Source organism: Alosa alosa, chromosome 21 (genome assembly GCF_017589495.1).
Source record: "Alosa alosa isolate M-15738 ecotype Scorff River chromosome 21, AALO_Geno_1.1, whole genome shotgun sequence".
In the NCBI taxonomy this organism is placed as follows: Eukaryota; Metazoa; Chordata; class Actinopteri; order Clupeiformes; family Clupeidae; genus Alosa; species Alosa alosa.
The window spans coordinates 19,289,471-19,316,556 of NC_063209.1; the positions used below are offsets into that span (position 1 = coordinate 19,289,471).

The window sequence follows — 27,086 nt, forward strand, 5'->3', positions numbered from 1 at the left end:
ATGCTTTTCTAGTTAATAGTTTAAAAAGTATAAAAGTTACAAAGCTGAAAAATACATAGCACTCTTGTCCTAAGTAAGACCTACGTAACATAGTTTGAATGAAGTTTCTACGTTAAACGGTTGTAGCTGCATTAAATGCGTTAGAAGAAGAAGAATAAGAGGAAGCCTAGGAAGAACAGTACAGTGCATTTTCATGCACTGTAATAAGAAGAAGCCTAGGAAGAAATCGGATAACAGTAGATTGCATTTTCATGCATTCTAAATAGTACTTTGTCATTTGTATTTTATTGGGTTGAAGGAAATGGCTCTATTTTGTATCAAAATACTTTATTGGTGTGTATTTTAAAAATACTGCGAAATACTATATGTGAAAAACACTAAAAAAAAGGTAGATACTACACACAGGTGTAATGAATAATTAGTAATTAGGCAACAATGGTTTATGTTTATCGCAGTCAGCTAATGTGAGAACAGCTGTGTTCAACGACACTCACAGCTTTTCAGTGACGGCTATTGCTGAAGCATCAGCTCTGGTCTGAAGTATAAGTAAGTATAAGTATAAGTATATATACTCTTTTGATCACGTGAGGGAAATTTGGTCTCTGCATTTATCCCAATCCGTGAATTAGTGAAACACACTTAGCACACGGTGAACACACAGTGAGGTGAAGCACACACTAATCACGTCGCAGTGAGCTGCCTGCTACAGCGGCACTCGGGGAGCAATGAGGGGTTAGGTGCCTTGCTCAAGGTCACTTCACTACTGGTCGGGGTTCGAACCGGCAACCCTCCGGTTACAAGTCTGAAGCTAACCAGAAGGCCACAGCTGCCCCACATATAAGGTGCATACATCAAATTCAGGTCTAATGAACAACTATTTGTCATTGATTAATGGTGGTTAACTAATATGTGCATTACATGTGCATTACAAGTAATACATGTAACTGGTACAAATGTATGTGGATTAAAATGAAGCTCTTTAATTAACCCGTTCTTAATAGTAAAGGCAGTACAGCATAGTACATGTATTATGATTGGCACTTGGAGTAAAGTGGCACAACACACAGGTTCGACAGCTCCACTCCCCTCTTGTGCCATTCACAAATGCCTCGTCACAAAGATGTGTGGCATCACATCTTTTACTTAACATTTACTAAAACACAAAAATCTTTATTTAAAAAAACATAAATGTAGTTCAAAGATAACCACAGAATCAAACTTTTAAAACCATGTATCCATTTTTGCACACACAGAAAAAGTAGTATAAAGCTGTAACAGTCATAAGTCAGAAAAATAGAAAACATCTGAAAGAATAGAAGGATGCCAAAGTTGGCTAAATAAGGCATTGACTGGATGTATTTACAGTTGAGCTCATACGTTTACATAACCTGGCCAGCTTGTGAAACATATGACTGATTGTGCATAAAACCTTTAATAATAACGATAACTGAAATTACACAAATGGTTCTGATCAAAAGTTGACATACCCTTGAATGTTTGGCCTGATAACATACACACACACAAGTTGACAAACCCTAAACACGAAGATGTAGCTTGCATACTAAGCCAAGTCAGTATCGAGTTATGAGTCATGTGTTAATGGCATTAAAGCAACACCAAAGAGCTTTCCCTCTGTCGCATGCACGCTATTTGTTTATCCAGCACCGGCTTTGCAAATAACAATGTCCACAGTAGAATATGTATATGTTGCATGATTTATGAAAGTACGATGTATTGCGACATCAGATGCAAGTCAAATTTGTAGTTTCTTATGTCTCATTCAATCGAACTACAGATCCGCTACCCGATCTGGCAAACTTACATAGTGCGGTTATAGCCGATAGAGGGCTGCAAAGCGAATGCAGAAGTGCCGTTCACCCTGTTACAAGTTGATGAACCACTGAAACGATTTTGGAAACATTATTTTAAGGTACAAAAAAACTCTTTGGTGTTGCTTTAAATTGACTCTATAAGTCAGACAGACCAACAAAGATTTCTACTCAACTGCCAGGAAAATTGGTTGGGATGCATACAGTAGGAAAACCCCACACGCTACTTCAGCTGAAATACGGGCTTCACGGCATGAAAGTGGTGCGACTGTTTCAAAATCCCAAAATAAGAAGACACTTATTTATACCGATAAAATGGGCTCTAGGGCTCCACCTTGAAAGCATTTTTCCCCAAATACATAAAGGTTAAGTTGAGCCTCTTTTTACCTGAGTTGTCCTATGGCTAAAGATAATACTGTACAGTATACACTGGAACAAAAGTAAGGCATGTAACTTGTGCAATGTGCATTATCTATGTGCTTGACTCATGTTATCTTTGAGCCTGAATAGACAACAAAATATTGGGTCAAAAAGAGTTTTTGTGGTTTAACCTGCCCGACATTAGGGGTAAGTTGAGCAATCTGAGAAAACAGTTTTTAACTATTATATTAATCAGATTTTAAAGTACAATTACAAATAAGATCACTACAATTAAAAATAATGAAAATACTTAATACTTAGTAATTAAATCCCCATTCTATTGATTTGATCTGTTCCTGATTGGGTTAGGGTTAAAGTTAGCTAACTGTAGTATACTGTAGGTGTTCACCAGTATTCTCATCAAATGTCCTAACTTGGGATTTAAAGTCAATGTTAAGTCTCATGAAGATGTGTAGAAGAGAACCTGATGACTACAGCAGCAGGAGAACAAACCGTGGGCCCTGACATGTCCGTGAGTCTTTGCAGATTGTGTCATGATTTGTGAGGTAGGAAATTACTTCATCAAGGCCTCACAAGGGATCACATTAGCCAGTGGCAGGTTTCCTATTGTTCTCTATGGATCACATTAGCCAGCGGCAAGCGGCAGGTTTCCTATTGTTCTCTATGGACAGTGTTGGGAAGGTTACTTTCAAAACATATTCCGTTACAGAATACAGAATACATGCCCAAAAATGTAATTTGTAACGTATTCCGTTACATTATTCAATCTCAGTAACGTATTCTGAATACTTGGATTACTTCCGCATTGAATTGCATTTTATAAGTGTAGGAATGCGGCCATCAAATCCTGCTTACTAAACAGGCCTATTCTGGTGTGTTCTTCTGTTCCAAATGGCTGAAGTGTTAGGCCCACATAGGAGAACTTAAAGTAAACTAAGCTACCTGATTCAACTATAAAAAAAGCAAGGTGACCACTAAAATTACAGCAGGCGACTAGGCTAATTAACACAAATAAAAAAAAATAGGCTACTTTCAGGGCGTAGCCAGAAATTATAATTAAGGTGTGCCTGTGAGATTTTAGGTGGAATCAACCCAGTACAAATGAGGGGCCCATATGACAGGTGGAACGCAAATGACCTGCAAATGTAAACACTATAGGCTACTGTATATCAGTGCTCAAAATTAACGTGATTGTGTAATGACAATAAAAAAACGCACGTTAAAATATGCTACTCAAAAGAATAATTCTTCACAGGCTGCATCATAATTTATTTTAGAACGTAAATGTAGATCTAATTAGAAATAAAATAAGCCATAAAGCTATTTTAAGTTACAATAAAAAAACTTGTGCAGTGCCTATTTTAGAGATGGGTTTTTATTGTAGGTCTAAATCAACATGTGAACTAGGCTTTGTTTATTGATTAGCAAACTGTAACCGATTGGCCGAAGTAGCCTGAGCTATTAATACTTGGGAAAATATCCTTTGAACAGACATCAGGAACCACGATCAGTGAGGAACAGGAGTTACCTCCACTTACTTTACTCCTAATTTGCTGTGCAAACAGTTATTTCAGGGTCTCTGATGACGCGTCCATAATGCACACTGGCTGCATTTTGATGGGTGCAATGTGAGGCTAGTGCAAGACGGCAGGGCTTGGATTTAAACATGGAAACAATTTCATCATAGATTGCTTTCAGGAGCTTCTGGGAAATGGAGTTGCCTTTAGAGAGTGAATAAACTTATGAAATAGAGAAGTATCGTCATGTAGGCTAATCCATTGATTTCAACAATGTAACTGTATTCTAAATACCAGCTAAATTGTAACTGTAACGGAATACAGTTACTCATAATTTGTATTCTGAATACGTAAAGCCGGTACATGTTTTCCGTTACTCCCCAACACTGTCTATGGATTACATTAGCCAGCGGCAAGCTGCAGGTTTCCTGTTGTTCTCTGTGGTTCGGCAACGGAACGGTGGCAATGCTGGTGTAACGCTAGCGTTGAACAAGCTGAGCTTTGAACTTGGTTCAACTTTCATAGCGCAACGCGCGCTTATTCAATTTTCAGTTAAGGCAAACCAATTGTGTTACCATAGGAATGAGACAGAACTTATTATGGTCTGAGCATTGTGTTATGCTAGCCGCTGGCCAATGCTAGACATGCCTGTAGGCTACTACATGTCCTTATGCATCTCTACTGCACTGTAAGTAGTTCTGGAAAAGAAAGTGTAAAATAAAGTGTAAAGTATAAAATATAAACTTTTCTTGAACTTTTTCATGAATGCTTTTTTCAAAAGTTGAGTTTGTCTGAATTGTAGGTACTGGTGGCGGTGTTGGTGTCCATGTTCAGAGGAGAACTGGTGAGGAAGTCTCCCATACTTCCACCCCACCCCTGGGGCTGGTACTGAATCCCAGGGTCTGGTGGGGCACTAGGGTCAGGGTCGGCCCCTCCTCCTCCCGCTCCTCCAGCTGAGGCCTGACAGGGATGGATTGATATTGTGCCATCACGGTTACTACGGTTACACAACGGTCACTGTTGTGCTATCACCGTTTTGGATTGATATTGGGCCATCACGGTTACTACAGTTACACAACGGTTACTGTTGTGTTATCACTGTTTTGGATTGATATTGTGCCATCACGGTAACTACGGTTACACAACGGTTACTGTTGTGTTATCACTGTTTTGCTGCCATCACTGTTTGTCTGTCTGTTATGCAGTCAATGCGGTCCTTGTCAAGACACACAATCAAGTACGGTCATTAAGATTCACAAACATGGCATATGTAAAGGTAGTATGTTATAAGGTATAATAAGGTATAAGCAAAAAGACATTTTTCCTGCCTAGTTTCTGTAAAAATCATAAAATGGCTAAAAGTCTTCATAACATTTTATCTCAAGCAGTGCTCTTGAGCCAATGTACATGCATTAGGAATGTATATTACGTACCCCAGAAGGAGCAGCAGAAGGGTATGTATAGAGAGGCTCAGGACCACTGCCAATAACTTCATTGTAAGACTGTAGTAGAGATGATAATGAAAACACCTTTTTTAAGTATAGAATTAAACAATTTAAAATGCATTGCTTGAAATGAATTAATAAATAAATAAAAATCTACTCATAGCAGATCAGAGTAACAAAAACACAACAGCCTCGAAAGGAAGTGACAACAGCCTCGAAAGGAAATGACAACAGCCTGATAGCAATAATTTTACGGTTAAAATTATTAATAATTTAATTGCCATGTGGCCCTTCTTGGTTTAAAACAAAGACACCCTTCCCTCCCCCAATCAAATGCTAATGTAGTGGTTCAGGTACACAGGACAAAGGATGTTACCTTGATATAATGTATCCATGTGTCATGAAATGTAAATGTTTTCATGTTCGGTATCATTGTGATAGTCTCGGTACAAGGATTGTAATGATTTGATTGTGAGAATGTTTGGAATATTCTATAAGTGATTTTCTGATATATAAGATATCTCTCCTCATGCTATTCAGATAGGTGTGAAGTGGGTGTGAGTAGGTGTGTCTGATGCCAAGTGGAGAGCCAACCATGTGGGCTTGTTTTGGTTTTTTTCTTCTTTGTTTAAAGCATTTAAAAGTAACTACACTGCAATGTTTGTTAGATTTGGATTTAGACTTGGACTTAGACTATGGAGAACTGAGAGAGAGAGGGTGATCCAACAGAGGCCATGGCCTTGTGCCATGGCCTGGGCTAGGCCTACATAGACCATAGACCATAAACTTGATTCCTGAGTTTCACATCTAGCACGTCAAAAGTTACAAGGCAAAATGCATTTTTGCTAATTGCAGTGACCCTAGAGGTCAAAGGTCACAAAATTTCTTCGGCATTCACCTGATGGGGTCATGAGTCCATGTACCAAGTTTGGTTTTGATACATGCAACGATTGCTGAGATATGAGCTCACTTCCTGTTTGGCGGCTTCGCCACAAATTTCGATTGGATGTGACGGGCGAACGCTTCTATCAATTGTTACAGAAATAAATGAAGTGACAAGGCATGGTCTGAAGATGGTCTGTGCCAATTTTGGTGAAGATCAGATGAAATTTGTGACCTGTGCGAAATTGTTGGTGTTTTTTGATCAAATCAAATCGGGCGTCGAATAAATTATATTGATGTGACAAGTTGACCTCAGTTGACCTAAGGACCTTTCACAGTATTACCAGACACCACTAGTAAAATGTAATTCTAAGCACAGCAGCAGCTACAGGCCAAAAGGCATGTTTGTGAATTACAGCGCCCCCTAGAGGTCAAAGGTCACCAAATTTCTTGAGGGTCCTCCTGATGGGGTCATGAGTCAATGTACCAAGTTTGGTTTTGATACATGCAAGGGTTGCTGAGATATGAGCTCACTTCCTGTTTGGCTGGCCGCCGCATAAATTTTGATTGGCTTTTACGGGCTTAACAGTAATACTTCGAAGACAAAAAGTGATAACTTTTGTGAGGCTTGGTCTGAAGATGATCTGTGTCAAATTTGGTGGGAATCAGAGAAAGTATGTATGACCCCTGATACATTTTAAGTGTTTTGATGAAATCCAAAATGGCCTCTCCAGAATAAGTCCGCCTCCGTAACTTCATTATCCATCCAACTTCCTGGCGTCGATTGTCTATGGGAAATAACCACGGTTTGAAATATCATACCGGTAAAACATCTGTAGGTAGCGAGTGAAAAAGCTGCTGGGCAGATTGGCCTACACCTTCTGCCATCTAGTTTCCACTGGATTTTTTTTGATTGTTGGTGCCGTTTAGTAGTAGACTATAGACTATTAAACGCACCTAAAAATCAAAAATCCAGTGGAAACTAGATGGCAGAAGTGTGTAGGCCAATCTGCCCAGCAGCTTTTTCTACTATGTCACCTACAGAGTTTGACAGGTACGATCTTTCAAAACGCCATGTTATTTCCCATAGACAATCGACGCCAGGAAGTTGGATGGATACGGAAGTTAGGAGGCGGGACTTATTCTGGAGAGGTCTATACCTGACTTTTGAAAATCGGACCAACAGGTCAAAAGTTACGTGCATGAACGCACGTCCAACTTTGGCCTGTTGGTGGCGCTAGAGGGTTCGAGTTGCCGACATGAAACTTGGTGACATGAATCATGAGACCGTCCCCAATCAGTGTGCCAAATTTCCCAACTTTTTACCATACGGTTCTATGGGTTGCCATAGACTCCCATTGCATATAATAATAATAATAATAGGAAAACGTAGAAACACAATGAGGCCCCAAAAAAGAAGCAATGAAGGAAACAGAAATGCAGACAGACTGAGATTAGAGATGAGAAAATACAATTCTGAGGTGACGAGTGAAGGTGACATTTAAGACCACGTCTACACAACATTTTTTTCTTGTCGCTTTCACACCTTTAACGATATGATATGATACAATAGAAGATGTAGAGTTTGTTGATGGCTGAACTTACAAGTGGGACATTGTTGTCCAAGGGTTGAGATGAAGGGAGAGACTGCTGCCCCGATTGCCCATCTGCACTCTCTACAGGGGCAGCAGAACCTTCCTCTACAACTGGTGCCTGTGGAGGAACACACAGAAAAACATGGGCTCGTTTTCACCATTGCAATCTGGTATTATTCCAACAGCAGTTTACTTTGTTCATTATAGGTAGTTGTTAAGTATATTGTGGCTCTAGCATAATATAAAGCAGTCTAAACTAAATCCACAGAAAACAACATGAACACGTTGCTCCTTGATGGGCCTTGTGAAATAGTGATAAGGAGACAAGGAGGGATAAAAGGGAAGACTGAGGGAGACAGTAAGAGGATATGTTATTTAATAGTGTGTGTGTAGGGCTAGCCTCTCACCGTAGGCCGAAGTTGAAGGGGGTGGCCTGGTGAATATATTACAACAGGATCCTGCAACAGAAACGGATGGATAGATGTAATCAAACCAAGGTCCACGCACAGCCTGGTTAGGAGCAGGTCAATTGCAGGAACATATTTAAATAGCAATAATAAGATCGCTCTACAGCACACTGTTGACTTTACTCTATTTTATTCAGAGCGAACAGTAACTTTAAGAACAACTGATCACTGATGGTGACTAGAATATGTTTGTTCTGACTGAAAATGACAATGTCACATGACAAAAGTTTGTAAGACAATGTGTGAGCAACATGGAATTTAAAAAAGAAATGTTTTCATCTTTTTTAACATTTTTATGAAAAATGGCAAGTCCAAAATTATTCATACCCTTTTTAAATAATCTATGGAAACATCTTTATTTGCGTTCACAAATACATTTTCAAAATGGTTCTTATAAGATCTACCAAGCCTCTCCATGTCTCCACAATGATTCTAGACCACACCTTTTTAATAGCAATCCCGGTTTTCAGTCTGGAACAATTATTTGCCCTCACTCTGGCCTTGTGCGCACTTTTTTGACGAATTGAGGTCTGGACTCTGGCTCTGCCACTCTAAAATATTGATATTGTTCTCAGTTAACCATTTCTTGCCTTGTTTGGCTATATGTTTTGGATCATTGTGTGGTTTAATGGTCCAATGATGCCCATTGGGGCAGGTCTCTCAGCAGGCTGCCTGATCTTTCCCACCAAAAATCTCAATGTAGCCCCTTGTTTTAGTGTTACCGTTTACTTTGAAAAGTTCACCAGGTCCCATTGTCTGAGTGTAACACTCATTAGTGTTATAAGGTCTCAGGTGTAAATGGGGAGCAGGTGTGTTAAATTTGGTGTTATTTGTGCTCTCACACTGGAAGTTCAACATGGAACCACATGGCAAAAAAAAGTCTCTGAGGATCTGAAAAAAATAATTGTTTCTCTACATAAAGATGGCCTACAGTATATTAGGTTTCAGTGTGGCACAATCTCTTTATAAATTACGTTTTATTAAAACATGTTTCATCCATCCTGGTTCTCCCCGCTATTTGGATCATTATCTCTAACACTCAATGAACAACATCTCAACGCTAATGCTGCCTTCTATTATCTATCCGTGTCGTAGTTCCGACGAGAAAGACAGGACATTGCCTAACAACATGCACCAAGACGCCTCCTTTACTCAGACGGCGAACTTTCTCGCTCAGTCAAACTCAAAGGACAGAGGAAGAGTTTCGATACGAAATCCAAGATGGCTGCGCCCTGTGCAACCTGTAAGTATGACCGCTTTGGCAAAGATGGTTGATTACGAAGATACTTCATGAGAGGCCATTTCCTGTCCCTGGAAATTTATGCAAATAGGGTAGCAGTACACGCCCCCGCACATTTATGCAGTGATCGGGCTCTCTTTTTAACATTGAGGTCTATGGCAGAATCCAAGAATTTCCCAGAATTTGTCAAAGCCTTATTTTTCTGAGCAATGGATGCACATTTCGGACACAGTATCATGATCTCCAAACCCTCCTCCCTATTTCAGTAGAATGTCGTGACAGTATGACCCTCCAGTCGGGAGAAAATCAACATTAATGAAGGTGTACACAAAGTTTGTTTTGTACTCCGGCTTGTCTGGCGTGGAACAGAGGCGTTCAAACGTAAGTCATACGTCAGTGACACACCCCTGTGCAGGCGGGAACTGAACCAGAGCCAGTCTCTGACTGAACTCCACTTTGCCCTCATAGACATGAACTAGGACGACCCATCTTGCTACGCATTCATTATCTTTGGCTTTGGTTGTTTAAATCCAAGATGGCTGCGCCCTGTGTGACCTGGAAGTATGACCGCTTTGGTTGTTTAAATCCAAGATGGCTGCGCCCTGTGTGACCTGTAAGTATGACCGCTTTGGTTGTTTAAATAACGATTTCAATCACTCGTATTACTGTAATACCTTACTGCGTTCATATCACTGCCTAAGAAGATTTTTTTTTAAATAAACCCTTAAATTATGACCTGGTGAATTTTGTTAATTGATAAATTGACATAAATACAGTATATTTCATACATTATGGCATAAATCACACTTACAGTACAGCCTATTGGGCATGAGGCTCATTTAGCAAAGTAGCCTATATAGGCCTACGCAAGACTAAACCATAGAGAGGGCTGAAATAAAGGGTATCATGATCATTTTGCCAACGACGTAGAATCATACCTAGGGATATCATGGTTTTATTTCAGTTAGCCTAATAGCTCAATGCAAAATCAAACCAGCTATTAGGCTAACTGAAATAAAACCACGATATCTCTAGGTATAGTGAAGGGTATGTGATGATGTGGGGCTATTTTCATTCCAAAAGTTAAGGGAACTTTATCAGGATGCATAGTATCCTGGATCCATGAAATAACTGGCCTTTAAAAATAAAAATCTGCCTGCCTCTATGGGAATTTAACATAGGGGTTCCTATTGTATACTTATGCACCCTGTATTTTAATGAAGAACATTTATTTATTTACGATACATTATTCATTCACAAATAAAATTGGTGTCCTTAAAGGTTGGATTTTTCCTCATGGCATTTTTTTCAATTAAGACATTAAGATCAAACCAAAAGATGATTTTTCTTTTATTCCTCTTTTTAGTCAACTTTGGGTGCCTAAACTTAAGTACACCACTGTGTGTACTGAGATGATAGATGGATCAATCCTGTAGATGGCGCTCCACTTACATGCACATAGATGGGCGCGTGGTACTCTGGTGATGGTGAAGAAACAGGGGCTGTATCCCTCTTCTTGCGAGACCTCCACACACAGCAACAGGTGATCATTAAAACAATCAATATACTGATCACACAACCAGCGGCAATGGGTCCAGTCATGTCCACTTGAAAACGCAGGTGGGGAGCAGGTGTACAGGGCAGAGAGAGGAGAGAGAGAGAAACAGATAAATATAACAGACCATAAATAAATATATATATATATATATATATATATATATATATATATATATATATATATATATATATATAAAAATGTCTGTCTTTAGACTTAATAACAATAATGGACAATTCCATGTAAAACTGTCACATCCATAACGCCAACACAATGCCATGGTAAGGTATGATGTGAATGATGATGATTACTTGAAATTTGAGCATTCACTCTTCTTGGTTGTAGAACTTACATGAAAAACAAACAACAATTGTGACTGCAAGGTCCCCTGTAAGGACTGCAATTCTACACACAGCCAGCTACAGGCAATGTGTGGCAGACAAAGCGTGATGTCACTTATAGGCTACCAGAGATTTCTCTAATCAGGTTATTCAATAGGCAAAACATATAGCGTGCCCTTGTCATTTTGATCTGTAAAAAATGTCACATGCAGCCATGCTTAAATTCTGCTCACTACACATTTATTATAATGTATTATAACATTCAGTATTCATTATTGAATGCATAGCAGGTTTTCTACGGGACTAGCATGTTTGAACAGGCACTGCACTAGTTATATATACTGTACAACCAACGAGCAACATAATCTTCAGATTCAACATGTACATACTTGATGCACTGCAGTGCATACTTAGTTCTACAGACTTACACATCTAACAAAAGTATTTGATTATTGAAAAAGCGAAAATAGTATTGTTTGGTTCATTCTGACATATATTGCAGAGATTATGTACACTATTGTGCATAGAGTTCCAGAGATGTAATGCAGGGAAAGAGAATGCAGTGATAGGTAGCGGCCCCCAGGGGGCAGTGAGTGAGAATGTTGGGGACTGCGTGAGGAATCCTTGATGGTGTGACTGCTTTTTTGAGAAAATGTGATGTGTTCATGGAACACCACTGAATATACATCATGATTTTCACCATGCTGAATTTACAGCAGGTGCATGATTTCACTCTTCACTCAATAAATCTGTCTAAACACTCAACTTTCCACACATCATCCTGCTGCATTCTGCATGCCTGACAGTCTGATAATACAGAAACATTCAGAAAAATATAAAAAAAAAACACACAAAAAATAACACCTTACCAGTCTCAGAAAGCCATATGACAGAGACGAGGCCTTCTTCCTTGTCTTTGACTTCATATCGTCCCACATCCCTTGATTTCAGGCCCATAATACGGAGTTCCAGTTCTCCACTTTGCGATGGCTGTAGCTGCAACCGATCCTGAAACATCTGGAATGCTTTCTCGGTCTTTGTGCCATGTACAAAGAGCAGATACTCATTCTGCGATGGATCGATAAACATAACCACAGCCTCGTTTATAGGAACTGGGAACTTGCTTTCCAGGAAGGACTTCTTACTCACATCGTAATATTCCAGGTTTTCTTGGAGGGGAGAGAGAGCAAGACAAATGTAAAAACAAAAATGGAGGATGAAAAAAATCCCTCTTTAGTTTGCAATTGGCAGAACACACTGCCTCCGTCACAGTTGTGGAACGGCTGCGTTACATTGCTGCCGCGGTGCACTTTTGGTGTGTGCTCACACTGGGAGTGTGCCTGAAGCACTGCGACTACTCTGTCTTTGCTACTCTCGGTCTACAGAGGTCGTCTTTGCTACTCTCTGTCTATAGAGGTTGTCTTTGCTACTCTCTGTCTATAGAGGTCAGGTCGTCTTTGCTACTCTCTGTCTATAGAGGTCGTCTTTGCTACTCTCTGTCTATAGAGGTCAGGTCGTCTTTGCTACTTTCTGTATATACAGGTCGTCTTTGCTACTCTCTGTCTATAGAGGTCGTCTTTGCCACTCTCTGTCTATAGAGGTTGTCCTTGATAATGGCTAGAAATCCACAACCAACATCAGCACGCAAAACTAGGTCTATTGTTTTTCAACTAATGTTGACTTAGACAGAATGTAATAATATCGTTCATTTAAAAACATATTCGATATTCTATCCTCTACCTGGGTTGCTGTTGCAGTGCGGTTTTGGGGCAGTGTGGCAGCTCTAAGCTGTTTAACATGGTGCCAAAATGTAAATCAACACACAAATTTTAAGAGCCGTTCCACAGATAGAAGCTATGTAGCCTGACTTAGCCAGACTCAATTCTACTCAGAATTTGAGTCTGGTACTGCAACACTGGGACATGATTATAGGGCGTGTTTCAAATGAAAAAAAAAAAGGAAATAAAACAATTGGGAAAAAATACCTCTGCACACAATTGGATAGACCTAACCAATCAGAACGACAAACTATGTGAATCCTGTTAAGAGAACAGCCAAAACATCCTTATTCTCAACAAATGCCTTAATTACCGTTTTCTGTTTGTTTATACACTGTCAATATCTTGTACACAATCTAGCTTCTCTAGCAACAGCCTTTCTGTTGTAAACAAAATCAAGCGAAGTCCGCTCATGTGACATGAATGACTAGGCACCGTTGCTCACCGGTCTATCATCGTATAAAGCCCGCCCAGATAATGAAATGGGATAATTTTCTTGGGCCTTAGGATTGGATATGCTGTTCATTGCCACTTGCGGCTATACTTATCGTAATTATTATTATAGTGGATGGAATCCACTATCTTGAAATCTCCTGGCTTCTTCTTATTATAGTGGATGGAATCCACTATCTTGTGAATTCAACCGTCTCAGCTTCTAATGCATACAATGTGGCGCTCCCTAAAACTACACATTCTGTTTAAGTGTTACCCGTGTCAAAATAAGTCACAGCCATCTCATGCTTTGCGCATTTTATCTCCAGAACGGCTTGACGCATATGCTTCAAATTTGGTTCAAGTGTTTGTATGGACTCAAAGATGAAGTGAGTTGATGTTGGAGGTCAAAGGTCAAGTCCATGAATATTCTGAGCGCGATATCTCAAGAATGCCTTGACATACATGCCTGAAATTCGGTATGAGTGTTTGTATGGACTCAAAGATGAAGTGAATTGATGTTGGAGGTCAAAGGTCAAGGTCAAAAACACCTAGAGTGTTATATCTCAAGAACGCCTTGACGCACAAGGTTTTTTGGTACGAGGGTTTGTATGAACTCAAACATTAAGTGATTCAATGTTTTTTTCCCACGAATCTCCCCACCAACATTAAGCCAGCAGCTTTCCATCCACTATTGTAATTCCTCTGGCATTACATTTCTAGTTATTATTATTATTATTATCATCATCATCATTATTATTATTATTACCTCGAACATAAAGAGAAGTGCTGGAGATCTCGACCCCGTTCTCCTTTAGGAAAGCATAGCGGCCCGCATCGGCGTACTTGATATTGAAGGCATTCCAGCTGGCTCCCAGACTGTTATCTGTGTTGTTCCGACTCCACAGGATCTTGCGGTCAGTCGACCCCTCTCTGGTGAACTCCAATACGGACGCCGCCTGTGGCACCTCCAGACTGAACTTATTTCCATAATATACTTCCTTCGCACTGCCACAATCTGTGAGAGAGCAAAACATGTCTCAGGAAAAAGATGGACAATATGCAGCCCAAACCACCCAACTCCGAGATGATGAGCGGAGGCAGAGGCAAGCATCAAGAAATCAAGAATGGTAACTGATAGCAAAAAGTGAATGGAAAGTAATGACTATTGACATTATCTCACCTTTGAGAAATAATTTGGTCGTTCCCAACCTCAACAGAAATGTAGCAGCAGTGCTGGCATGTGTCCAGAAATAATCGCCCTCATGTTGTCTAGTGACCTCAGGAATAAACACGTCTCTGTTTCGGAACTCATAAGAAGGGAGCAAGATCTGGAGGGGGGGGTATTTTGCAGTTACATTGTACAATTTATTTTATTTATTGTGGTTGTCTTTCAAAGAACTAGCTCACATTTGGCATTATGAAAGGGGACTGTTTGGTCCATGCATTTCACACCTGGCCTAAGACTTAAGATTTTTACCATCTTTCAAAATAGACCCTGGCTTGATCCTGATAGCCTGGGGCCATTATTCTAAAAGCATTTTATCTTACCACTAGAGTACTCCTAAATCGCACTAAAATATTTTAGCTAGGAGTTTTGTCTAAAAAGTTATTCACAAAGCCTTTCAGACCTACTCTTAGTAAGGAAAAATGGCAACTCCTAAACTAAGAGTGAGTCTTCATTGCTATGGTTGACGTCATTACTCATGCACAAGCTTGATTGAAGTAACCACCTTGATTGGCTGATGATTATAATGCGGGAATTACGCCAAAAACCTCCCCTACGACGAGTGACAGGTGACAGGTCTTTGCTGGTGAGAATCGTCGCTACACAAAGTACCCTTGAAGGATGGAAGATGATGAATAAATAGCCTAAATGAATAAAGAGTAAGACAAAGCAAATAGCCTAGTAGCATTAAAAAATACACTACGGATTGATGCAGTGTCTTTGCAACATGTTTTAAACTAGATGTACCGCATAGCGGTACAAAATATGACCGCCGCTCAGTCCTGTACATCCGTTCCGCGAAAGGAAATCACACTTCAATTTGTCTCCATATTTTACTCCATCCCCCACTCTTGAAACTTTTGTGTATGCTTGTTTGGCATGCCTGAGTGTGTGTGTGCGGCTGCACAGAAAGTAGCCTACTGGTGCTGAAAAGGTGAATAGATTGTAGAATAGCCAAAGAAGATGTAGCATTGTTATAAAACCTTTAAAATCTCTGAACAATCACAAGTAGGGTAGTTCATCACAGTTCATCCATTGCAAATGGATTGATGAAAGGTCACTTACACCTGTAGGCTACATTGTATTTGGGAAAAGCAAAAGGTATCAGCATAATGTTATTTATTTATTAATAAACAAAAACATCTCTGTCAGTTCCATGCCGTTTTCAACAGCTATCAAAAACAAAGGTCATTTTTGGATGGATGGATTTTTGGTGAATGTTTCTTCTTCTACATAAGATTTTAGTCATCTTTAGTTCATGTGATACTTTATTGTCAATGCACAAATTAAGTAACAGTAGTCTGAAACGTTATTGTTAATGCACAAATTAAGTAACAGTAGTCTGAAACGAAATGCTGTTTTACATCTAACCAGTGGTGCAAATAACTGACATGTCCAAATGTGCCTTGATGAAATGCGTCGCTAGACTGTTCATACACATTTTATCTGGCCAAAGTTGAAGAGCTGTTGTCCGTTATTGTTCGTGCAAATATAGGCGGATTCATGTTCCCTTGCATTGTGTAACTGAGGTCCATGGCTAGTCTGGCTTTCACCAGACCAAGCTCAATCTTTTAAGAAATCAAAAAATAAATAGCGGGCAGATCAGGCTGGGTTCACCCAGCCTAGTCCATAGGCACCCGATATGGTTTAATTTTCCGATTAAGATATCCACGCTCTGGCTATTCTAAATGCAAAAATGCATCAGGGAGTTATGACAAAACTGTAACTAACAAACTAGATCCTAAGAGAAAGCTGTTAGCTTCCCTAAGCTACAGGTAGGCTTATAAGGTAGGCCTATTTACAACATAAATTGTCAATAGGCTATGCTGGCGACACAAATAAAATCTCCTTTGGAAACCAATGGCTCACGCCTTACAGTATCAAGCGGACTTAAACTGCCATATCGTGGCGAAAAGTTGTAATAAAATTCACGCAGCTCCATGAGTCAAGGACGAAAAGCGCGAATGAAGTAGCCACTTCTAAATGGGACCCACTACACAGTAGCTTAAGGTGTGTTGCTAAAGCAGCCATAATGAAATGAAGGTGTCATTGTTTGGATACTTCACACACACGTGCTTTTTAATTTCACAGACTACAACTACCAAGCTGGAATCAAAGCACATCAATTCCCCTCTTACACCCTGCACGCACTTAAAACAAAATAAACAGGCGTCTCAGTCTCACGCATGTATAGGCAAAACTGTATCAGACCGGTGTAACGTTGGTAAATCTTCCATTGCACAGGATGATTTTTTTAGCGATGCAACAAATGACAGTCGAAAAGATACAATTAAAGTGCTGCTATCAATTTGCTTGGTATAACCGCATTTATAGTTTTCTACAAATGCAATCAATCGAATTGGCCTCCATCACTCAACCAACGCTAACGGTAACATTACCTAGGTCCTTATTGATATAAGATTAACGTATGGGGCGCCAAATGTAATATGCCTTATTTCGTGGACAGAATGACTTTCGTGTGACGAAATACATATATTCATTACGAAACCATGTTACATCGTAACGCCTTTTGTCCACGGAATGCACAAATTGGTTTGCATTGTGTCCACGAAACACTGAAGAGAGTACATCATTTAGGCGGATCTAAATTGACTGGTGGCCTTTTCCTTTCGTGGACATAATGCTGAATGCAGTATTCACTGTCGTAGACGAAATGTTTGGTCAAAAGTAATTCTGTCTACGTAAATACGGAATGCACCTACACGCATCATTCTGTGCATCCTATTTCAATTTCGTCCACAGAATTATTGTTTTGTGTTACAGAAGGCATTCCGTCCACGCAATAGTAACTTAACAACTTACTAAATGCATTCAGTGACATATGCTTTAATTCTGTGGACGAAATGCATAAAAGAATCACGAAATAAGTTTTGTGACCTGCTACAATTCATTTTGTGAGTCAGCAGTTTACGGTATTAATTATGTGTCAGGATAATTTCATTACGTGGACGAAATGCATAAAAGAATCACGAAATCAGTTTTGTGACCTGCTACAATACATTTCGTGAGTCAGCAGTTTACGAAATTAATTATGTGTCAGGATAATTTCATTACGTGGACAAAATGCATAAAAGAATCACGAAATCAGCTTTGTGACCTGCTACACTTCATTTCGTGAGTCAGCAGTTTACGGAATGAATTATGTGAAACGATAATTTTATTACGTGGACGAAATGCATAAGAGAATCAAGAAATCAGTTTTGTAACCTGCTAAAATACATTTCGTGAGTCAGCAGTTTGCGGAATGAATTAGCCAGTGGGTCCCATTTAGAAGTGGCACTCGTGCCTCCCGTTATTCACAGAGCTGCGAATGTATTGCAACTTTTCGCCACGAGGTGGCAGTTTAAGTCCGTGGTAAACGGGACAGCTGGGTGCATTCAGAGGCTTTGCAACGGCAGTGTGATTGGCAATCCGCGAACCGGTGCCAGGCCGTCCTGGACCTAGCCTAGGTCTGCGAAAAGCAACTGTGTGTGTGTGCATGTGTATATGTGTGCACAGCCATCTACAGGCCAATGAGTGTAGTCAATAAAATGTACACATAACCTAATTTTTTTTTAGACCCCCCCATGGATGAAATTCTACGAAACTTGGCATACCCCCAGAGAATGCCAGGTCAATCATACACACAAAATTTGGTACTTGAGACCAACTTGAGACCAACATACCATAACAGATTCTTCATCCTCAGTGCCACGGTTCAGGTAGTTATTTAGGAAAAACTGCTTTTTTTACGGTTCGGGGGGCCCAGCACGGGGGGGGAGTGGCCCCGAGGACAAAACTAAAGTTTTCCATAAAAGTCTAGTGGGGCTACATACCCACCAAATTTCATGTGCCCCGGTGGTTCGGTGTCCAGGGGATCGTTGACCAAAAATTCAGAAAGTAGATGAAAAAAAAAAAAAAAAAACTTTGACAATCCCTATATGACCGCTTCGCTAGCGGCGGTCATAATTAATCTACATGCAGACACGTAGGCCTATACATTCGCAAAGAGGAGAAACAATTTAATTTGATTAAGGCTACAATGAGACGTTACATCTATGCAACATGCAATTATAGTTTTGGTTGTTGGCGCCGTTATTGCATCCCTTAATTACTGTAGGCTACAATGCACAATTATTCCCTCTCAATTGAGTGCTCCTGCAACCGCGTTCATTTCAAAACATTGCGACGTGAAATGCCACTAAAAGCAGCTTAGGATTGTTTGTGAATAGGTCTTAGTGAGTTAGGAGTCCTCTCGACTTCTTATAAGCTGTCCCAGACTTAGGTGCTACTTTTAGGTCTAAAATGCTTCGTGAATTACTTTTAGTGAAAATAATTAGGAGTCCTAAAGTTAGGAGTGACACGCCCATTATTTTTAGGAGTTGCTCTTCTTAAAATTCTTTGTGAATACGGCCCCTGATCTATTCTAATAATCTATTAATTGACCATAATGCACTACTCTGGCCATGCTTAGCTCAAAGGCTTATCATGCCAATGCCCTATTCACCCCTCTTCCTTCAGGGAAAAGGTTTAAATGAATCACAGCCAGAACTTTACGATTCACCAACAGTACATATCCCCAGACAGCAAGAGCCCTCAAAACCCATCATCCCTGAGTCTGATCTGCACAGTACTAAACCAAATTCCAGGCGATGTTCCATCACACTGGCAATAAAGCATTGACTTGACTTGAAAGGCTTAGGCAAATATCTTACATGAGTCCGGTTTGCTACCTGCATCGCAGAGTCCGACCCACTCGGTTGAAAAAACAAATCCTTATAATATTTGGCTTTTGAGAAGGTGACAAACTGACCAGGGCATACATACTGATGTCTCACATAAATTTCTTCTTCTAGTAGAGAGGGAGGGAGGGAGGGAGTGAGGGAGAGAGAGAGAGAGATTGTTATTATTTTTAATAGTTGTCTTACTTTATTTCAAAGTCTCACTTCATTTCCCAATTTTGTTAGGCATGTTTGTCCTATGTATACTTGTTATTGAGCTTTGGCAAAAATGTTACTGAAACGTTCATGCCAATAAACCTTTCTTGAACTTAATTGAATTGGAATGAGTGAGTGAGTCAATGCTGTTACAAGTTCCTAGCAACTACTAGGCCTATGGTTTTCAAAAGTTTAATTCTCCCAGACACAGACATTTGAAAATTAAGAATGCCTCGACTTGAAAATAGGCTACATATTTTTGTAAACTCAATTAATTCGATCCTTGAAGACATCTCGGGCTAAAATGTAAACAATGCCTTCTCTTACCATTGAATTTCTCAGAATTGACTACAGTAAAATAACGTCAGCACCAAAGACATCTTTCATTTTAGTTGATCAATATTAAGGAATGCAACCCCCAATACATAACAATCAACCACAAAAGATACAATAGTAGCCTACTAACGCCAAGCACTGATGACAGCCCAAGGTAACAGCTGTTTTAGATCTAGGGCAACCACTTGTTGGTTAAAAAAATAAATAACTGGTTATGCTTGGTCCTTAATCGCATTGCGATTAACGCGTTAATGTTGACAGCCCTAAAAATAACCTAATTACGAGAAGAAATCTGCGATAAAGTTGTAGCTAGAAGTTACTAGTTTCCGTAGCTAGTAAATCGTGCTTGAAGAAATTACACACTGTAGCTTTGAATATTTCATGGCGCTATATGCGCTAGCATTTCACTGTTTGCTCACATCCAAATAAGGCCCACAGTGTGGTGGCATGCTGCCATCTAGTGGCCTGAAATATATAATGTAGCCCATTATATTTATTAGAAAAGAAGCGGCTATCATGTAGGCTACTTACCAATTATTCTTCTAATCCATTTGATTAATGTTTTTCTTTTTAAACTTCGTTCCTTTATAAATTATAGTGTATCATTAAGGTACGTTTTTGAATGCAATTTTCTGACATTCAACATTAGTTTACCATAAAGCTTGGTGACCATACACCCATGAGAAATTGGCAGTTTTAGGGGCTGACATTTTTCATAAGATTGCTTGAGCCAATTTCTGTTATTCTTGCTGAATATATCTTGCACCAAAATGTAGTTTATTATCAAAGTGAAATGGTTGGTGGTCAGCAGCGTTAACTTGAGCACATTTTCGAAATATTGTTTAGATGTGTTGAATATTCTCCGCTGCGCTTCGGGCCGTATTACAACCTCGATCGTGCATTCATTTCTGTTAACAGACCACCATGTCGTATCCCTTACATATTTCTCCGGATAGCGTGACAGCGGTTCTTATATAGCTTATATTTTGTCGGATGACGCGACACCGGTTGTCTATGTTCCCCACGTTTTCTTAGTCGTTTGTGGACATCTAGGCTACCCAATTCCCTTTAAGGAAGTGACTCACCGACACTGTATCCTTTCACAGACGTGGTGACATGCCCTAGAAAAACATAAAAATAAAACAAATAACAAATAAGCAACAAATAAAAAACAACAAACCTAGTAATTCTTTCACACAAATATACGGGTATTTGTGGGCGTTTAAGAGATTTTGGGAGGTAACCAGGAGCTGGCTCAAGGGATATAAAAGTATTTTCTCTGTTTAGTTGTAAAATGAAGACACGGTTTTTATAGCCATAGGCCTACATACGTGTTCACTTCTGGCTCCTTGGCTATCAATTTGGTAACGATAACAGGCTATTTGACGTCTTTTGAACACTAAACATATCGGTGGTGTCAAATGTTGAGTTACTCCAGTCTAGATTTGTTTACGTTAATCACTCCTATGATGTATTGCTATTGTCTAGTCTATCCAAAGTAAAATGTCTATTTTGTAGTTAACTGATGGTTAAATAACCAAAAATCCGATTGTTTGCACCTCCAAATGGGCGGTGACATACGTCTGTGACGCGAGTTTGTGTGAAAGAATAGTAGTAATTTTAGACTAATTTTTAGACTAATTAGCCTATTCATCACCATTTGGATCATATCCCAACATTAAAGGTACTCTAAGCGATGCTGGGTAACGTCACTTCTGTTTACTTTCAAACAAAACAGAGAGCTAGCTTGCTACTTCCTCCCCCTCCCTCCTGCGCTGGTACTGCTCCCGTGCAATTGAAACTCTCCTAAACGCGCATCAGACACTAGTCCAGTCATCTTAAGCCAAAATAGGGGTAACTGTTGAACAAATTTCAACAGAAGAAAACTTAACTGATTTTGTATCCTCAATATGTCCTGAGTAAGGGGAAAAAAGCCCCGAAGAATCCCAATAGGAGAAAGTTTAGAAAAAGACTTAAATATACCCTATTCAAGCGCATACAGTATTTTTCTCACGCAAATAGGGAAAAAAAATTAACCTTCACATATCACCATGAAAATTACTGAGTTGATTACTAACATCAAGACAAACAAAAAATGTATTATAAGTTTTTGGAAATTGTTTGTTAACATGGGCAAACAGGGCATAATGTAATTATGTATAGCTAGCTAATTTGCATAAATACCACAACGGATCTAATAGTCCAGGCAAAGTAAGGTCTGACCCAAAACTAATAAGTAAGTATAAGTATATATACTCTTTTGATTCCGTGGGGGAAATTTGGTCTCTGCATTTATCCCAATCCATGAATTAGTGAAACACACACAGCACACAGTGTACACACAGTGAGGTGAAGCACACACTAACCCGGAGCAGTGAGCTGCCTGCTACAGCGACGCTCGGGGAGCAGTGAGGGGTTAGGTGCCTTGCTCAAGGGCACTTCAGCCTGGATGTGGGCATGGGAAAGCAGTGCTCAACCACTTCCCCTGCCCACATTTTTTTAGTGAGTCGGGGATCAAACCGGCAACCCTTCGGTAACAAGCCCGAAGCCCTAACCAGTAGGCCACGGCTGCCCCAATTGCAACATTTGACAAACAAATTGTCCAAGGCATGGAGGAAGCTAATACATACAACTGGTATTATATCTCATCTAGAGGGTATATGCTTTTAGAAAATATATAGTTTAGGGTGTTTAATCTGTTTTCCCTGGACAGTATAGGCCAAAATGTATCCACTTTACACTAGATTCACCTTTACAGAATAGAGGGCAATGTATTGTGCATGGCATAGAGGAAGATTGGAAATGTCTTAAATTGTGTTATATCTCCTCTAGAGGGTATATGCTTTTAGAAAATATATAGTTTATGGTGTTTAATTTCTTTAGTGCAGGCCAAAATGTATCAGCTGTTCACTTGATTCGCCTATACAGAATAGAGGATGTGTTATGCATGGTATGAAGGAAGATGGGACATATGTTGATTGATGCTATATTTCATGTACAGGGCATATGCTTTTAGAATATGTATAGTTTTGACTCTTCTATGACTTTGGCAAAACCATGACCCATGCATAGGCATGCATTGTTAATTATTGATCTTTAACTATATTTATTAGTATAGCATGCACCTTTTTGCCAGATGTCACAACAACAGAGTCACCTTTTTGGAGGCTAGCTGCAGTTATCCCATCTGCACCCTTCTGTCGAATTTGGACATCATCATGTCCATCTTCAACTTTGCTTTCACAATTTTCCTGCATTCGCTTACAGTACATAAACATACTGTGCTGTCTGATTACTGTTTTAGACAAAATTGTGCAAAGTAAAGGGGCATCATACAGGCCCCTCTGATTGGACAGACAGTCTATCAGTCAACCCCTGGGCAAGAGGTCAATTACTATAAGTCTTGAAAAATGATGGACTGATACTTGATACTCTTTTCTGATTGGCTGGTGGGTGGCTATTAATTCTGAATAACAGGACACCGTTCCATATCAATGCTTATGAATGGTAACTATAACAACCATAGTAGGACTACGGTGGCAGACTTCGCAACAATGGAATCAACTGTAAACAAGCTAACTGTCCATGCTATCGGAAGTTGTACAACAAGCTGAACTTGAGCAGAGCCCGTCTACTATCTATTCTATAGTTAACTAAGATGAATCATAAGACGATTCACCAATGGAACGAAATGGCACTAGTTCCGGACTCCTAAATAGGCGTGTCAAAACATAAACTTTTCTCTGAATAAGCAATAATAACATATACATATAATTTTGTATACTATTTTACAGTCATTGTTTGTGTGTGAAGCCAATGAAACACTATTTCGGACACGGAATGAATAATTTCATTTTGCCCCGTTAACCGAGCTAGCTAGCTAGCTAGCTAACGTTAGCACAGTAAACGGAAAGTGAATGGGAATGTTCGCTAGCTAGCTATCAGCTAAGAACTTTGGTTAAACTTATATATTGTTGCAAACAAACCTGAAATAACATATGTTCAGCAACTTTGTGGTAGTCTACTAGTTCTAGCAAAAAAATATGTTAGGTTAGTTTATCAACCATCTCTGAGTCTAGAGCCTCTGAGAACAGGTGGCTGTGCACCAGAGCTTTGAGGAGACAGTGACCGATCACGAACAAAGCTATTTTTGTCTTTATTTGTTTCGTTTGAAAATACAATTTCAATGTCGGAGACATGTGTCTTCTAGAGAAAGGGTTCAAAACTAACATCGCTGAATGTAGGGCTATGGGATTGGTCATATTCCGTGAAAATGTTCATTTCTCCCATAGGAATACATAGACACTGGACCTCCCGCTAGACTCCTAAATGGGCGTGACAGCTTCGAACCCCACGTCACAACGTGCCAGAATTTACCCTCTTATGAATCGTCTCGCTTTATCAACTGTCTCTGGCCTGGCCACTCCGTATTAAGTCCCATTGTACCGAATTTTGGTTGCAGTTCCACCAGAGTTGCATTGGGGGCGATCGCCATGAGTGCAGAATGAATGGGAGTCAATCGAGCTAGACGGCTAAATTTGTCTCTTTCACCTGATTGTCGTTGACAAATCTCAGATTTGATTGTAGTTTGTATAACTTCAACATGGGTTATAGGTCAAAAGTTGAATGAACGAGTACTTATGTCCTTTTGATTTCTTACAGGTTGGGTCGTTGTTGCCCATAACACGCTAGCATTGTGCTAATGAATGATGTCATTGACACGTTTGAAAGGCTTTTTAGAACAATTAAGTGACTTTTAAAAATATAATACTCAACCAAGTGTATTTTCTTTGCCTCCCCTTTCGAATACAATATTCAAATTACTTGAAAAAAAATTATAACTCGAGAAAAGTGGATTTTGAGGGGTACAGCTCCATAGACCTCCATGCATTCTGCACTCGTGAACGAGCGCCCTCATGTGGAACCACCGATGGAACTGCAACCAGTTCAGAAACCGGAAGTTTTCCGAGAGTGGCAGTTCTCCCCTTATTAGACATTCTCTGACTTGAGTTTCTTTTTAAACGAAACCGCGTGTTTTCTTTGCTTTACAGCAACCGGGTGATAAGCGGGATAACGGCCTTCGAGGTGTGTCCAGTTATCCAGGACACCTCGGCGGCCGTTATCGCTTACATAAGGCTCTGGATGGGGTCAGATAATTACAGTTTTGTCAGTAGCCTATTTGCGGAAGAATAATGCATAAAATAACCCTCATTTTAACATATTTCCACCAACTGGATTTCCATGGACTTTTATTATGGTGTTTAGATCACCAATTGAAATATAAAAATGTAAAAATAAATTCTGTTGCAATTAGGTCAGACATAACTTTGCCTGTTGTATTAGCTCCGTTGTGGTATTTATGCAAATTAGTTATTATTACATTATGCCCTGTTTGCCCATGTTAACAAACAAGTTAAAAAAAAAACTTGTAATACATTTTTTTGTTTGTCTTGATACATGTAAGTAATCAACTCAGTCATTTTCATGGTGATATGTGAAGGTAATTTTCTCCCCCCATTTCGCGTGAGAGAAATACTGAATAGGCGCAAGAAGGATATAATTGGGTCTTTTTCGAAACTTTCCCCTATTGGGATTCTTCGGGGCTTTTTCCCCTTACTCAGGACATATTGAGGATACAACATCAGTTAAGTTTTCTTCTGTTGCAATTTGTTCAACCTTTTTTCATAAAATGACTGGACTACACAGACAGCTAGGTTGGTTAGGTGATGTTTGCAGTAGGCCTAAGTGACATAAAATGTTTTAGCCTAAAAAAAAACGCGCAAGCTTAGCAACTTAGAGCACCTTTAAGAGACTAAAACTTTAGGCTAGTCCTACCTACCTACTCACCTACAAATAGCAGAGAAATAATAATAAACAAATCCATTTCCCGTCAGCGATCCTTCATCTGCATTCTAAGCGGGCAATCCTAAAGCAAGCCTACACCACGTCGATCAGTAGAAATCCTCGCGGGCAATATTTAAAATGGATGGAAATAAGATAAATCGCACTCTTGTTTCTATAATTGGTTGGAGAAGAGAGCAGAAGGAAATAACATCGTCTTCTTCTGTTACCTCTTACAGCAGTTTACAGGCAAAGTGTATTACCGCCATCTACTGGACTAAGATGCAATCAAATGGATTAGGCCGGGAGCCAGGTCCACTCCTCAGGATGTTTTTGCTAGGTTTTTTTCCACTATTATTTCCTATTATATTATACCTTGAGCCATCACAAGTTGATAATGACCACCCCCAACTCGGCCCCGTTTGGTCTTAGGGGCCAAAAAAACACCCTTTTTGGGAAAAGCTTTTGGCGGAATTATGTAGGCCTAATCAGGGGCGGACTGGGACCAAAAATCGGCCCTGGCATATTTGGCCCAAGCGGCCCTCAAATCGGTCGGGCACACCTAATTAAATACAAAATCTTTGCATTGCCCTTAAATATGCATATATTTTCAACTGTCATGGAGCACTGAAAGTGATGTAGGCCTCATTGGTTATCTCTCTGACTGATCAGAGGTAGGCATGGAGCATAGGCTCTCCATATTCAAGTAGGGCAGGCTAACAAGCAATTATTAAGGAAGAGTTTCTGCTTGAATTCAAAGTATAATTTCAAAATTCAATAGGCTACAATTGACAGCAGCACCAAAAATTACTGAAGCCTATGTGTAAATGTCACAGTCAGGAGGGGTTTATTGTCATGAATGTTGGGTTTTGGGGGTTTTCCATGTATAAATGTCTGATGCTGGTTGAAAATGCTTATTTGTGCACAATAATCAATTCCCTGTGATGGTCGTTTTCCTGCTTTCTCATGTGGAACACTGTCATTGGTGGATGGACTAATTGGACTGGGGTGTGTGAGGGTTTGCGATTGGGAGAATTGGGAGGTAAATCCTTTTTATAGGGAAAGGGGAGGTCGTAGAGACAACGGGGGGAACCCAGGGCTGGCCTGATGACGCGACCCCGAAGCAACAGCTGATGCGAGGTGGACTGGTGGATGACTGACCGCTGACGGGTTGATTAAGAGGACGCAAACTAGCGATCCATGAAGAAAAGTAACTTTTGCTTATCTGCTGTCTTGCTGTGTGAGTGGGCCATCGGTCATCTGTCTAAGTTTTAAGAACTGT

At 39.8% G+C, this 27,086-nt stretch overlaps 1 protein-coding gene across 3 annotated transcripts; it reads right to left on the minus strand.

Annotated features, from left to right (window-relative positions):
• Positions 1-1,849: 1,849 nt before the first annotated feature.
• LOC125286319 lies at positions 1,850-26,136 on the minus strand. 3 transcript variants are annotated; one of them, XM_048231315.1, is made up of 12 exons: positions 25,811-26,136; positions 21,049-21,084; positions 19,424-19,542; positions 14,646-14,793; positions 14,232-14,480; positions 12,122-12,421; positions 11,223-11,258; positions 10,809-10,963; positions 8,057-8,107; positions 7,660-7,767; positions 5,161-5,229; positions 1,850-4,687 (listed from the first exon to the last, which is right to left on the minus strand). In XM_048231315.1, the coding sequence occupies exons 1-12, from the start codon at positions 25,845-25,847 to the stop codon at positions 4,502-4,504; spliced, it is 1,494 nt and encodes a 497-aa protein (XP_048087272.1). In that variant the 5' UTR covers positions 25,848-26,136; the 3' UTR covers positions 1,850-4,501. The 3 variants fall into 3 exon arrangements, with proteins under 3 accessions (XP_048087272.1, XP_048087271.1, XP_048087273.1); XM_048231314.1 differs by having other exon boundaries at positions 19,406-19,542; positions 25,811-26,134; XM_048231316.1 differs by lacking the exon at positions 11,223-11,258 and having other exon boundaries at positions 19,406-19,542; positions 25,811-26,131.
• Positions 26,137-27,086: the final 950 nt, after the last annotated feature.